This window comes from Callionymus lyra, chromosome 3, assembly GCF_982586985.1.
Source record: "Callionymus lyra chromosome 3, fCalLyr1.hap1.1, whole genome shotgun sequence".
Classification (NCBI taxonomy): Eukaryota; Metazoa; Chordata; class Actinopteri; order Syngnathiformes; family Callionymidae; genus Callionymus; species Callionymus lyra.
In genome coordinates this window covers 39717980-39732771 of record NC_141820.1, presented here as the reverse complement: position 1 = coordinate 39732771, position 14792 = coordinate 39717980, and the positions used below count along the sequence as shown (strand labels likewise).

Below are 14792 nucleotides of genomic sequence, written 5' to 3'. Positions count from 1 at the left end.
TCAGATTATGAGCCACAACAAGCCAGAGAGAGGCTGAGAGGCACATGTGAGTTGCAATGTCAAGCCAAGTAATGGGATCAGTGTGGTAAACATGTGCTTCTGCTTTGAGCTAAACACTATATACTCAACTTCAAGATATTTGGTTCATACATTGAATACTGTACACATAGCATTTGCCAATGAAAACCAACAAGCATCTAGCAAAGATGTAAGAAAAGGTAGCACTCAAGTGAGTGAACCTTGATTCTGAGTAAAGTTGGAACTGTAGTGAACACCACCAAAGATATTGAATTAATTCCCTTTTTCGTACTTTATATATTTTATAATGTAAGTAAGTAAGTAATTTATATTTATAGAGCGCTTTTCCAGACCAGGGTCACAAAGCACTTAAACAATCAAAACAATATTCAATAAAATATATATTTATAAGGTCAAAATGACACAGAGAATAACAGGAGTTTCAGAAAATCAAGGAAAAGCCTGCACAAGGTGCCATCATCCTGTTCAGGCCTAAAGAAAAAACATTAAAAAGGGACACAAGTAATAGTTTTAGTAAGTTATATGTAACTTACTATAAACTCATCATCTTGCTTTGAAGTTCAAGTTCATTGACCTCATAATCATCCGAACTACATTCCCTATCGGGGTTTTCCTCAGGTCAAGGCATTAGATTACAATACTTTTACTTAAAACCCTGTTTTTGACAAGAATGTATAACAACAAAACGAAGAACCAGCTCATAGGCATGACTTTTATGTCATGCCTATGAGCATGACTCAATCGGACAGCCGTGGTAATGCATGCGTGATGTACTTCTATGTCTCGTTGTCGTTTACGTCTGTGAGGCGCAGCTTGCTAGGCTATGGCGACCCGTCTTCCCGGTGAGCAATATACTAGCGCGGCACAGTATATACACAAGAGTGTTACAGTCAGCAGCTGCTCATCTCTTTAAACCCCCTTTGCTACATATTGAAAGTACTTTTCGTCTAGTCTCAGTTGTTTTCAGCGTGTATTTTTTATGAGAAACTTCACAGGGATGAATGTACGCCGCACGCTTCTCTCTGAAGTCATTCAGTTTTGCGAAACGGAGCGTAAGTAGTGATTTTTTTCTCTGATCATGTCAGTAACGAAGCGTGGAAATAAACGAAAGGGAAATATACCCAATCGTTTTCCTTATCTAAACCCCTGGACCCTCACTACAGTACTCGCGGCTGTGGCGTGCGTTCTCGCGCACCCTATGCTATGCACAGTTCCAGGTCCAAAATCCTGGCGAGAACCCTGGTATTTTGTATTGTGGATGGATTCAGTGTGCATTCTCAAAATGGTATTTTTTTAAGATCTGGAAGAGCCTTATTGTTCTTCAAATATTACAAAAAAGATTGCTTTCAAAGTGAATCTAGGTTCTGCAGAGTTTCTCATGACATCTGGAGCCAAAGTGTCTCCACCGAATAACTTCTGCTTTAGTCTGAGCGATGTGAAACGCATCTACCAAGTTTCTGCATTTGTGCGTCCCTGGTTGAGTGAAAATGACACCTCCTTACAATTGTATTAATTGAACAAGCCTTCTCAAACTGTGACACTACAAACAGAAAAGAGTATGAAATCACACCACTACACATTCCTTGTATGGTTGACTTTTCTGATGTGCGTTTCTCCGCTCTTATCCAATGTTATTCAATTATCAACCCTGGAATTTACCCCAAAATCACCAAGGAATTGCTGGGGCACCCACAAGGGCTGAATGATTCATTGAATTTGCAATATAATCTGAACGCATGAAAGAGGATATTTAAAAATAATTGCATATTTAATTGCAAACAATCGCAATATTGTGTAAAATAAGTTTTGAATACAAGTTTTAAGCTAGACCAGAAATTATAAAACCTAAAATCCATGTAAATTTAAAAACTGGTGATACCATGCCGTTTAACAAGCCGTTTTGTCTAGAGCCATTGTTGAAAGAGTAAATGTGTGTTACTCATTCTCTAATCCAGCAATGGCCAGTCAATTCTTTGTATTTGGACTCAACCAAAGAAAATTAGCCTTTGATAGTTAAAATGGATAGCAACAGGAGATTCGATTTGAACTCTAATGATAATAAATTTACTGCTGCCTGTTACTTGATTTGAGTTTAAATGTTGTCATCTTTTGTCTTCTTGCTTTACACCCCTATTCTATCAAAGTAATGTTGACTTGTACACCATTCCCTAAAATACATGAAACATTTATTGACTTCTGCAGTCACCCGTGAGCCACTAGTAGAACTTGCACACGAAAATAACAGCAAAAGAAAGGGTACTGGAAAAATATATAAAAAAACACTGAAAAATATATGAGCAGTCCACATATGTGCACACATGCGTACAGATGCACACTTAGCTGTTCAATAAATCAGAGCCCTAGTTCTATAAATGTAAGAGAGGTTGTTACAAAAACCATGTTAATCATCTGTCACTATTGATTCGCTCTAATGCAAAGGACTGTGTGAAGATGCCACTTGTAGAATATTTACGTCAGTAATGGAATAGTTACAGTTAAAAACATTGAATACCATTAGGTTACAAGACCTCCTTCTCATGTTGCCAAGCAACTATAATTCGCTATACTTATGAAGTCTTAACAACTTGCATCACTTCCGACGCCAAGGGGGGAGGGCGAATCGCGAAATGATTTCCATAAATCAAATACATTTGGAAAATATTAAAAACAGAAAGATTCAGCCATAATTATTAAAACTATGAAACATGGTACCATAAATTCCGGACAATATAGCGCACCTGGTTTAAATCCTGTGCATACTGGCAACAGACAAATACGGGTATTCGTAGCATTATGAGAATATAGCATTACTCTGGTTGTGAATGAGGCATAAGGTGTTTGCGTAGCGAGTGGTGAAACAAGAGAGAGAGGAAGTGTCAAGGAAGATGTTATTAAATAAAATGATAAAAACACTGAAATTAAAGGAGAGCAAAAGCCCATTGATCAACCCAGTTAAGGGTCAAAAGGCGACATCACACAAAACCCAGTCTGTAAGTTTGTTTTTAAAAGAGATTTAAAAGAAGGAACAGACTGAGCCAGTCTTATCTCCTATGGCAGGCCGTTCCAAAGTCGAGGTGCCCTGATGGAGAAGACTCTGTCCCCTGATTTTAGCCTTGACTTTGGAACAGGGCCCTTCCCGAGGATCTAAGACTGTTCGCCGGCTCATAGGGGGTCAGCATGTCTGCGATGTAAAATTTTAAGATTTTAAAAGAAATCAATAAAATTTGAAAATCAATTCTAACGCACAGGAAGCCAGTGCAGTGAGGATCAGTAGGAGGTGAGAGAGGGATTTTTGAGAGATGCCAAAGAGGAGGGAGCTACAATAATCTAAGCGGCAGAAGATGAGGGTATGGGGAAGTTTTTCCAGGTCGGGTTTCTTTATCATGGATCTGATTTTTTTTTTACATTATTTTGAACTGTTAAAAACAGGACTGAACAGTTTTCTTTATTTGTTGGTCAATTGAAAGGGATGAATAGAGGAGGACACCGAGGTTTCTGGCTGTGGGTTTAATGTTTTCTTAGAGGTGTCCGAGGGGGGTGAGGTTTAACTGAGTGGGATTTGAAGGGTAGAAGACAATGATTTCTGATTTTGTTTTATTAAGTTGTAAAATTTTCTGAGCCATCCAACTGGTCACATCATCTAGACTAGATAAAAAGCTACAACAGCAGCTGGACCCCGAGACTCTCTAAGTGGCAGGTATATCTGTGTGTCGTCTGCGTAAAAATGATAAGACATGTTATGGAGGGTTAAAATCTGTCCATGAGGAAGCATACAAGTAGAAAATAAAATCGGACCTAAAACTGACCCTTGCGGCACACCACAGGAAACAAGTGCTGTAGAACTTGAGGTGCCTCCCATGGCGACCGCAAAGGTTCTGTTTGAAAAGTAGGATGAAAACCACCTCAGTGCCATTTCTCTGATGAAACCCCAAGAATTGAATGGACACAATACGCCAGTGCTCAGTTTGATCAAAAGAGGCTCATGATAAAAAGGATCATATTGTTCTGATAACATGTTTGTTTGACGAAGGGTTGTGACACAAACTGTTCTAGAGTCTGTTAGCATTGACACGGTGTACATACAGTACCTGAAGCTTAAGGAGTGTAAATAATATTTAAAACTCTCCACAGCTGTCACTGACACGACACCAATTACTTATAATAAGGATTCTGCAGTATTTTTACATTATATTTAATAGGTACTTTATTTTCTTTTACGAACAAGGTCTTAAACCAAGCTGAAACACTGGTTAAATTTATTTTGGTTAAAAAGTTCATTTATCACAGTGACTGTGTCATACAAAAATTGAAAGCATGATTAAGCTAAAGGAGGAACCATGTGCATGCAGTCATCTTGACATCACTGCCTTAATGCATCAGAAAGCAGGGAGGGATCGAGGAATCAATAGCAACCTCCTATAAAGCGAAAGAGGGTGGAATAGTAATTAACTTTTGCTCTGGGGGTGTAGGACTCCTGTAGCCATCACGCTACATGTGAATGTGGGTCACACACACATGCACACATCCAAATGATTGGCAAGTTGTTCCAACTGAAGGACAGTGGAAGTGAATCCAGGACAGGAACAGGAAGTGGAAACAACTGGGGTATCATTGAGGATCCCTTAGAGACAATGGCCTGGTAGGAGGGATACAGTTTCATTGTCATCACTAATATTGGAATAAAAAACAAAAAAGAGAAGGGCCCAGAAAGAGGAATCTCACAAGCATCCAAGAATTAATAAAAACCTCAACAAAGATTAAGAAAAAAATCATTAATTTATCAAATGAGTAAGTAGCCACACTTTGGACAAACTACCAGGTTGCTGTCAGTTTAAACACAAGCATGTTCCATTATAAACTGAAATTCAAAACTATTCTGACAAAATATTATTTACAAGTATACTATAGTGTACAAGTCAACAATATGTAAAATTTGAAGCAGTAGATCTCTCTAGCTTTTATTTTAACAATTCTCTTCACTGCAAAACTTTGTCTGGATAACCCACCTGCAGAGTCTGCAAGTGTCATGTGTGACACAAATTATTCTTTACAACATAAGCAGAATAGTCAAAGAACTTGTTATTCTCTTGCAGCCTCGACTCCCTGATGAATCTCATACCCCATCATTTCTGAAGAACACACACATTTCAAACCACGCTCTTAATCTTGTTGTTCTGGAGAAGCTCTTACACAATAATACAATGTACTTCCAAAAGCCTTTATAATAATTAAACATTTAGTCAATAAGAAAATAAATGAACAAGCTCTTAAAACGTCTTGGTTAGACACCAAAAACATGTATTTCTTGCCTGGCATGCTAAGCAAGTCCAACAACAACCACCAGCAAATGAATGGTGCTGTTGGAGATATTGGTTAAAATGTATTGAAATTGATAAAGAAAGCATGAGGTAGCATTGGGTAATGACAGAGGTCTGCTCAAAACACATTTTACGATGGCATCTGTAAATATAAAGAAAACAATCGCGATTAAATGTGAACGATTTGGGAATAGATATGATACAAAGTTGGTGTTAATCCGTGCATATTTTTTTTAATTTTTATTTCGTTCTAATAGCCGATAAAAAGGTCTCTTTAGTGGCTTGCACGAGCTCAAATACATGTCATACATTATGTAAACAAACAAAAACCTTCAGAAGCAGGACAACATTTTCAAGTGTTCGGGTGTCTATACGACAAACATCGTCACTATAATGACGAGCTAATGTAAGCAGTCAGATGGAAACTGAAAATGTCGTTAAACTTAAGCATTGTTTGTTGTTGCTTCGCTAACTGACGTTGTTTACACCCTAGTGCAGAACGTAGACATAAATGTAGCTAGTACCAGTACGAAGTGACGCTGAAATTGTTCGTTTTAAAGAGAACAATGTTTTTTTTTACCTGAAATGTGGAATTCCGTCGTTTCAAGACGACTTTCCGGAGCAGCCAGGCCCGGATGTGCTCGCCTGCGTATTATCCGCCCACTGAAGCCCCTGAAATCCGTGTGTTTGTCCGCTCGTGATCCACACACTCCCAGAGATCCAGATAAATCCGCATATAGGCGAAGAGGTGTGAAGCTGTCGCGGCAGAGCAGCTTCAAGATGTCGATGTTGTGTCTGTAGAGCAGTTTAAACCTGAGGGAGGAGGACCCGCTGTGGAGCTCGCGGGGAGGGGGGCGCGCGCGTGTCTCCGTCAAGCTGCACCACGTGAGGCACGGGCGCCACTTCCTGTTAGGAACAAGAAAGTAAAGCTGATGGGACGGTTTTCCGGTAGCTTTCACGATAAGTTTTCCCAAGGAGTAGCGGTTATTTATTTGATTATTTGGTCTTGTATTATTAAAAAAATCGACCTGTCCCAGTTACTTTTTAAAGAAGAGGATTTCCACTCGTCACACACACGGGATACATGAGGTGAAATGATCAGGTAGTCATCCTAAGAATAATATAATAATGAGTTAGTAGTTGAAGAGCTCTGAGTGTTTTTTTGTCCCATTATTATATACTGAATAATTTATTGAAATCCGTTGAAACATGTATTTATTTGTTAACAGGTAGACGGATAAGCACAGTTGATCACATAACATTGGTTGAGGTTATAAATGAAACAGTCCTGGAATATGTATTGTCTTTAAAATTAAAAGACAATACATTATTGGAGTGACCATTTAATTCTTTCATTTGTTACAAAGTAAATAATAATAAAAATCAACAACATAACATGTCAACATATTTACGGTGTATACACGAAACAGTACACCCACAGTGTATTCATAAAGGGTTGGTTTTAAGGATTCAATATAAAAAGATTTAAAAAATCTAAGATGTTCTAGTATTAATGATTGTCTATTTATGTCAATTATAACTACTAGAACTTCTACTAATAATATATGTATGAGTATCTTAAAATATCGAGATAATCGCTATTTGATCGCTTGTGTGACCCATGTTTTACTATAATGTTTCAAATGTACCTGTCCATGGTGTCCCTCTAGCTTCATGGAGCTGGGATAGACTTCATTAAATTATGTTTAAATCTTTTTACATGAACAACAGAAATAAATGGTCACTGGATTTATTGTTAGTTTGTTGTCGCCATCTACTGTCTGTGATGGAAATCTGAGCAATTTGTGATTATTTAAAACATATTTAAAATGAGCGATAGAAGCAAACAATAGTTAAACAAACGATGCTTAAAACATTTTTCTTTTTACTGTTCTAACAATTCAATGCCTTGCATCTTTTAACTCATAGCTGCTGCTGTTGTTTACTTCACGAGTGTCATGTGTACACATATGTTAATGTTGGCTAGAAGATACACTTGCATAAAGTTGATGGACTTATACATACATAAGCTTACTAGTTTATCCAGCAAAAAGCTTTTTACAAAATTATGTATTTACGTTAATTGTTTGACTCTAAAACAAACAAAAAAACACAGCGTCACCTGATCAATTAATCTATTTGGAAAGATAAAGAGTAAAATATCAACATGTAAACACTGTTGTTCAAACAGCTGTGACCTTTGCTCCAGTCCAGCGCCTCCACACAGGAACAGTTCAGGACAGGTTCTGGACCTCAACAACGACTCTTCCCGGAACGATGTCTCGAGCTGCGGAGAGACTGAAGCTGATCTCTGGTCACCTGGATCGACCAGCGTCGGTACTAGTATCCTTTAAACTAAAGTGTTGTTGAGCTGTTGTTGCTTCGCTGCAGCAGAACTAGCTGCACCGTTAGCCGAACAGGCGGTCTGAGCAGTGGGCAGCAGTGCGAGGCTAGACCGATATCCTGCAGATAGTAGCAGGCCCTCAGGCAGGATCATGAAAGAATGTACGTTTTTATAATGTTTGAAACATATATGACATGTTTTGGATCCACCCGCGGACACCAAAAGAAGTTTTACTCACAGGTAAAATCGACCACTAGAGGGAGCTATGTGCGAATGATCCAGTTACAGTCGAGTTAAGGTGCATTTAAAACAAAATGCTGCAACATGTTTATTCTAATGCTATTGTGTAGCATGGTAATGTGAACACAAGATGTAAACTGTGCCTTAATATATCTATATCGTTTATTTAGTGAAAAATTAAGAACAAGGGGACATAGATGGAAAATATAGTCAGTATGCTTTCATATCGGTGTACTTTGTTTACTTATCACTCCCTCAGATATCTAACAATTGTTTCTAGACCACCTACATTTATTAACCCTCATGTTTCCTTGACCAACCCTTATTAGTCCTCTCTACAAACATCAGCTCCAAGTGTTGCTCTCTCTTCTCTTCACCAGCCACAGAGGTTGAGGTAAGAAGAACACACCTTTGACACTTGACAGTCACAGTCTTACATAAAACTTTACTGCTTGTGATCCTACTCAGATGGCTCTTTTAACGTTTAACCAAGTTGTTTGTGTCTCCAATTGTTTTAGAAGAGAGAGAAAATCATTTTAAATTAAAGGATTTAAAGGAGAGATATTTGGTATTTCGCCTGCTTTGGATGAAGGTGCTGACCCTGCTGACCCTAGATGTGGGCTTGATTTCCTCTTGTAGATACACTTTGAACTGTGACCTGCTAAGTGCCGACCAAAGGCTCTTCTATGAGGAAAATGGCTTCCTTCTAATCAAGAAGCTGGTTCCTCATGAAGACATCGACAAGTACAGGTAACCGTGGAATCTTTTATACAAAGAGAGGAATGACTTGCCCTGTCATGAATTTCATCGACCATATTTTACGAGTTAAAAGTCAGAAGAATAAATAGCTCAACCTAAACCATGACTTAACCGGTGACTTGTGGGCCTTTTTAAAAACTTTGGTAAAGTTGAATCTGGAATGTTTTTTAAACACCTTTGTGACCATTTGATCAAAGTGCATAATTAATGCTCTAGGCTTATATTTTGTATCTATTTTAGGTTAATTGCCCTTTCTCTTCACTGAGCTCTATAGAGCATACCTTGTGCCTCTTTTTTGGGGTTAATGCAGTTTCACACATTATTTGACAAATCATCACCTTATCATTTGTTGGAAATTTGTTTGGTTTATTTGCTAAAAAGTGCAATAATTTAGAATAGTTAGATTAGAATAGTTTTTCAGGTATAGACATTGCAAAAAAAAAACATTTTCATTCAATTTTACTTTTTAGAACTTTTTAGAATATAACATTGAATGTCCAGATTAAATCTTAGTATCCTTTTTAATAACAACGAAGTCAGTCCAATATGTAAATCCCAATTAGAGATTTTTTTTAAGGGAATCCCTTTTCTTGTGCCGCAGGCCTACCTAACCTGTACCTCTAGTTCAGCTGATGACCATTGAACTGTTGCAGTCAGAAACCAGTTTTTGTTTGACTGTGTGTGTGTTTAAAGTACCATCATGTGATCAAGGTATTTGGCGTGAAATAATTTTTCTAAATGCTGAATTTGATCTATTCTACTACAGGAATGAGTTTGGGCGCATTTGCCGACGGGAAGTGGAGGTTCCAGGTCTAATTGTAATGCGGGACGTTGCTATTGTCAAGTCTGAGTTTGTCCCAGATCAAAAGGCTGTTTCCAAGATTCAGGACTTCCAACAGGATGAGGAACTGTTCAGCTACTGCACCCTGCCAGAGGTTCGTAATTGTAACTGTTTTGGTTCTTTACCTTTAGTGATTTTTAACACTAATCCTCTTCAGATCCTGAAGTATGTGGAGTGTTTCACTGGCCCTAACATCATGGCCATGCACACTATGCTCATCAACAAACCTCCAGATGCAGGTACAGAGATGGTTAACATTCTAAAAATCTTATTTATATTATAGTTGCACATGTATCCTTTAGGGATTGTCTTGTTGGCTATATGGGCGAGCTTGAGTGTCATCATGATCTAAATAGCATTATTTGTTACTACTTGCTGTAGGAAAGAAGACGTCTCGACATCCGATGCACCAGGACCTCCACTACTTCCCCTTCAGACCAGCTGACTATATTGTCTGTGCTTGGACAGCGATGGAGAAAGTAAACCGACAGAACGGATGTCTGGTGGTCCTCCCAGGAACTCACAAGGGCACGCTGAAGGAGCACGACTACCCGGAGTGGGAGGTACAGATATAAACATTGATCACATGCACGCTTAACACTCTGAGCTCTGTTCTTGTCCCAGCACGGCGTGAACAAGATGTACCATGGAGTCCGTGATTACGATGCAGAGCTACCCAGAGTTCACCTGGAGATGGAGAAGGGTGACACTGTCTTCTTCCACCCGCTGCTGATTCATGGATCAGGCATGAACAAGACACAGGGATTCCGCAAGGTACTGAATGACTGCAACAAGGTACTGAATGACTGCAACAAGGTACTGAATGACTGCAACAAGGTACTGAACGACTGCAACAAGGTACTGAATGACTGCAACAAGGTACTGAATGACTGCAACAAGGTACTGAACGACTGCAACAAGGTACTGAACGACTGCAACAAGGTACTGAACGACTGCAACAAGGTACTGAACGACTGCAACAAGGTACTGAACGACTGCAACAAGGTACTGAACGACTGCAACAAGGTACTGAACGACTGCAACAAGGTACTGAACGACTGCAACAAGGTACTCAACGACTGCAACAAGGTACTGAACGACTGCAACAAGATACTGAATGACTGCAACAAGATACTGAATGACTGCAACAAGGTACTGAACGACTGCAACAAGGTACTGAACGAATGCAACAAGGTACTGAACGACTGCAACAAGATACTGAACGACTGCAACAAGGTACTGAACGACTGCAACAAGGTACTAAACGACTGCAACAAGGTACTGAACGACTGCAACAAGGTACTGAACGACTGCAACAAGGTACTGAACGACTGCAACAAGGTACTGAACGACTGCAACAAGGTACTGAATGACTCTAACAAGGTACTGAATGACTCTAACAAGGTACTGAACGACTGCAACAAGGTACTGAACGACTGCAACAAGGTACTGAATGACTGCAACAAGGTACTGAACGACTGCAACAAGGTACTGAATGACTGCAACAAGGTACTGAACGACTGCAACAAGATACTGAATGACTGCAACAAGGTACTGAATGACTGCAACAAGGTACTGAACGACTGCAACAAGGTACTGAACGACTGCAACAAGGTACTCAACGACTGCAACAAGGTACTGAACGACTGCAACAAGGTACTGAACAACAAGGTACTGAACGACTGCAACAAGGTACTGAACGACTGCAACAAGGTACTGAACGACTGCAACAAGGTACTCAACGACTGCAACAAGGTACTGAACGACTGCAACAAGGTACTCAACGACTGCAACAAGGTACTCAACGACTGCAACAAGATACTGAACGACTGCAACAAGGTACTGAACGACTGCAACAAGGTACAGAACGACTGCAACAAGGTACTCAACGACTGCAACAAGGTACTGAACGACTGCAACAAGGTACTCAACGACTGCAACAAGGTACTGAACGACTGCAACAAGGTACTCAACGACTGCAACAAGGTACTCAACGACTGCAACAAGGTACTGAACGACTGCAACAAGGTACTGAACGACTGCAACAAGGTACTGAACGACTGCAACAAGGTACTGAACGACTGCAACAAGGTACTGAACGACTGCAACAAGGTACTGAACGACTGCAACAAGGTACTGAACGACTGCAACAAGGTACTGAACGACTGCAACAAGGTACTGAACGACTGCAACAAGGTACTCAACGACTGCAACAAGGTACTCAACGACTGCAACAAGGTACTCAACGACTGCAACAAGGTACTCAACGACTGCAACAAGGTACTCAACGACTGCAACAAGGTACTCAACGACTGCAACAAGGTACTCAACGACTGCAACAAGGTACTCAAAGACTGCAACAAGGTACTCAACGACTGCAACAAGGTACTCAACGACTGCAACAAGGTACTCAACGACTGCAACAAGGTACTGAACGACTGCAACAAGGTACTGAACGACTGCAACAAGGTACTCAACGACTGCAACAAGGTACTCAACGACTGCAACAAGGTACTGAACGACTGCAACAAGGTACTGAACGACTGCAACAAGGTACTGAACGACTGCAACAAGGTACTGAACGACTGCAACAAGGTACTGAACGACTGCAACAAGGTACTGAACGACTGCAACAAGGTACTGAACGACTGCAACAAGGTACTGAACGACTGCAACAAGGTACTGAACGACTGCAACAAGGTACTGAACGACTGCAACAAGGTACTGAATGACTGCAACAAGGTACTGAACGACTGCAACAAGGTACTGAATGACTGCAACAAGGTACTGAACGACTGCAACAAGATACTGAATGACTGCAACAAGGTACTGAATGACTGCAACAAGGTACTGAACGAATGCAACAAGGTACTGAACGACTGCAACAAGGTACTCAACGACTGCAACAAGGTACTGAACGACTGCAACAAGGTACTGAACAACAAGGTACTGAACGACTGCAACAAGGTACTCAACGACTGCAACAAGGTACTGAACGACTGCAACAAGGTACTGAACAACAAGGTACTCAACGACTGCAACAAGGTACTCAACGACTGCAACAAGGTACTGAACGACTGCAACAAGGTACTGAACGACTGCAACAAGGTACTCAACGACTGCAACAAGGTACTCAACGACTGCAACAAGGTACTCAACGACTGCAACAAGGTTCTGAACGACTGCAACAAGGTACTCAACGACTGCAACAAGGTACTGAACGACTGCAACAAGGTACTGAACGACTGCAACAAGGTACTGAACGACTGCAACAAGGTACTGAACGACTGCAACAAGGTACTGAACGACTGCAACAAGGTACTGAACGACTGCAACAAGGTACTGAACGACTGCAACAAGGTACTGAACGACTGCAACAAGGTACTGAACGACTGCAACAAGGTACTGAACGACTGCAACAAGGTACTGAACGACTGCAACAAGGTACTGAACGACTGCAACAAGGTACTGAACGACTGCAACAAGGTACTGAACGACTGCAACAAGGTACTGAACGACTGCAACAAGGTACTGAACGACTGCAACAAGGTACTGAACGACTGCAACAAGGTACTGAACGACTGCAACAAGGTACTGAACGACTGCAACAAGGTACTGAACGACTGCAACAAGGTACTGAACGACTGCAACAAGGTACTGAACGACTGCAACAAGGTACTGAACGACTGCAACAAGGTACTGAACGACTGCAACAAGGTACTGAACGACTGCAACAAGGTACTGAACGACTGCAACAAGGTACTGAACGACTGCAACAAGGTACTGAACGACTGCAACAAGGTACTGAACGACTGCAACAAGGTACTGAACGACTGCAACAAGGTACTGAACGACTCTAACAAGGTACTGAACGACTCTAACAAGGTACTGAACGACTGCAACAAGGTACTGAACGACTGCAACAAGGTACTGAACGACTGCAACAAGGTACTGAATGACTGCAACAAGGTACTGAATGACTGCAACAAGGTACTGAATGACTGCAACAAGGTACTGAATGACTGCAACAAGGTACTGAATGACTGCAACAAGGTACTGAATGACTGCAACAAGGTACTGAACGACTGCAACAAGGTACTGAGCGACTGCAACAAGGTACTGAGCGACTGCAACAAGGTACTGAATGACTGCAACAAGGTACTGAACGACTGCAACAAGGTACTGAATGACTGCAAGGGATGTGTGAGTAAATACTCTTTGACTTTAATTAAATTAAATGTTAAATGTGTTTACACTTCACACATGTGATGCAGCTGGTGGCCAGTAGAGGGCCCAGTGGTGCTTTGAACTCTCAAGAACGAGTCTGAGAAAGACTTCCTCTGTTGGTAACCTGCCAAGTCATTTAAGCTTCATCATGGACTATTTGGTTGGAAATAAAACTTGTAATTTTACTACACAAATAGAAAAAAATCCAAATAAAAATGTTTAACATTAAGTTTTCTCTGCAGGGTGTCTGAGCTCAGTTAATCAGGAGGGTAATTGTAGCATAGAACTGGATGTGTTTTAGGTATTTTAAACTGGGAGGAGACCTCGGGCAGACCCAGGAAACATTGAAGACCTAAAAGGGGTTTAATTGCGGAGGAAAGTATGGGCCTCTTGCCACGACTGGTGCCTATCTCCCTGAGATATGTGGCTGAAGCTAAAAGGATGTTGTTCTGAAATATCATCTGCTGAAACAATGTGGTTGTAGTCCTGTTAGTAAGTGTCGTAAATGTGTCCAGGCCATCTCCTGCCACTATGCAAGTGCTGACTGCTACTACATCGACGTCACCGGAACTACGCAGGAGAACATTAAGAGCGAAGTCACACAGCTGGCTGAGAAGAAATATTCATTGACCGACGGAATCACCTTCGAGGTGGGATGCAGCGTATTCGATCTGATCTTTCACTTCCCTCTCATCTCCTGATCAAATGTCTAAAGTTTCTTACTAGATGTGCTGTTTTTTATTTACTTCCCTTTTTATTTTAGTGCCTCATTACATTACAACCTCTCTCTGACTCCCTCACAGGACACGTGGGCGTTCAGAGGCCGTCTGGTGCAAGGAGAGAGAAATACACTGTGAAGAAACCACAAGCTCATCTCAACGTTCTTTTAACAGTTGCTAATTCAAATGTTATTGTCCATCTTGTATGGTCGCTTTTATATTTTTCTAATCAAATAATTATATTTTAGAAAAGAGTGGAATTATAAAGACAATGTTGGGATTAACTGATTCAGACTCATTATTTT

General features: G+C 40.5%; 2 protein-coding genes across 7 annotated transcripts in view; one reads left to right on the top strand and one right to left on the bottom strand.

Moving 5' to 3' along the window:
• The window catches only part of cdk17 (cyclin dependent kinase 17), a 31118-nt gene extending 24884 nt beyond the window's left edge, over window positions 1–6234 (bottom strand). For all 5 annotated transcript variants that reach the window (XR_015710772.1, XR_015710773.1, XR_015710774.1 and 2 more), the window contains exon 1: window positions 5938–6234. The gene's annotated coding sequence lies outside the window, so the exon portion shown is untranslated. The remainder of the gene's footprint in view (window positions 1–5937) is intronic.
• Window positions 6235–7560: 1326 nt separating this feature from the next.
• phyh (phytanoyl-CoA 2-hydroxylase) lies at window positions 7561–14775 on the top strand. Of its 2 annotated transcripts, none has more exons than XM_087787954.1 (9): window positions 7561–7700; window positions 8271–8335; window positions 8581–8691; window positions 9467–9635; window positions 9699–9780; window positions 9923–10104; window positions 10166–10315; window positions 14284–14418; window positions 14572–14775. In XM_087787954.1, the coding sequence occupies exons 1-9, from the start codon at window positions 7635–7637 to the stop codon at window positions 14623–14625; spliced, it is 1014 nt and encodes a 337-aa protein (XP_087644080.1). In that variant the 5' UTR covers window positions 7561–7634; the 3' UTR covers window positions 14626–14775. The 2 variants fall into 2 exon arrangements, with proteins under 2 accessions (XP_087644080.1, XP_087644079.1); XM_087787953.1 differs by lacking the exon at window positions 7561–7700 and adding an exon at window positions 7796–7941.
• The last annotated feature ends 17 nt before the right edge of the window (window positions 14776–14792 follow it).

Excerpts from the sequence above, each read along its gene's own strand:
- phyh (XM_087787953.1), top strand. The coding sequence starts at position 7,861 with ATGTACGTTTTTATAATGTTTGAAACATATATGACATGTTTTGGATCC. Across the intron at positions 10,316-14,283 it reads AGACACAGGGATTCCGCAAG|GCCATCTCCTGCCACTATGC; the intron begins GTACTGAATGAC and ends AAATGTGTCCAG. Across the intron at positions 14,419-14,571 it reads CCGACGGAATCACCTTCGAG|GACACGTGGGCGTTCAGAGG; the intron begins GTGGGATGCAGC and ends ACTCCCTCACAG.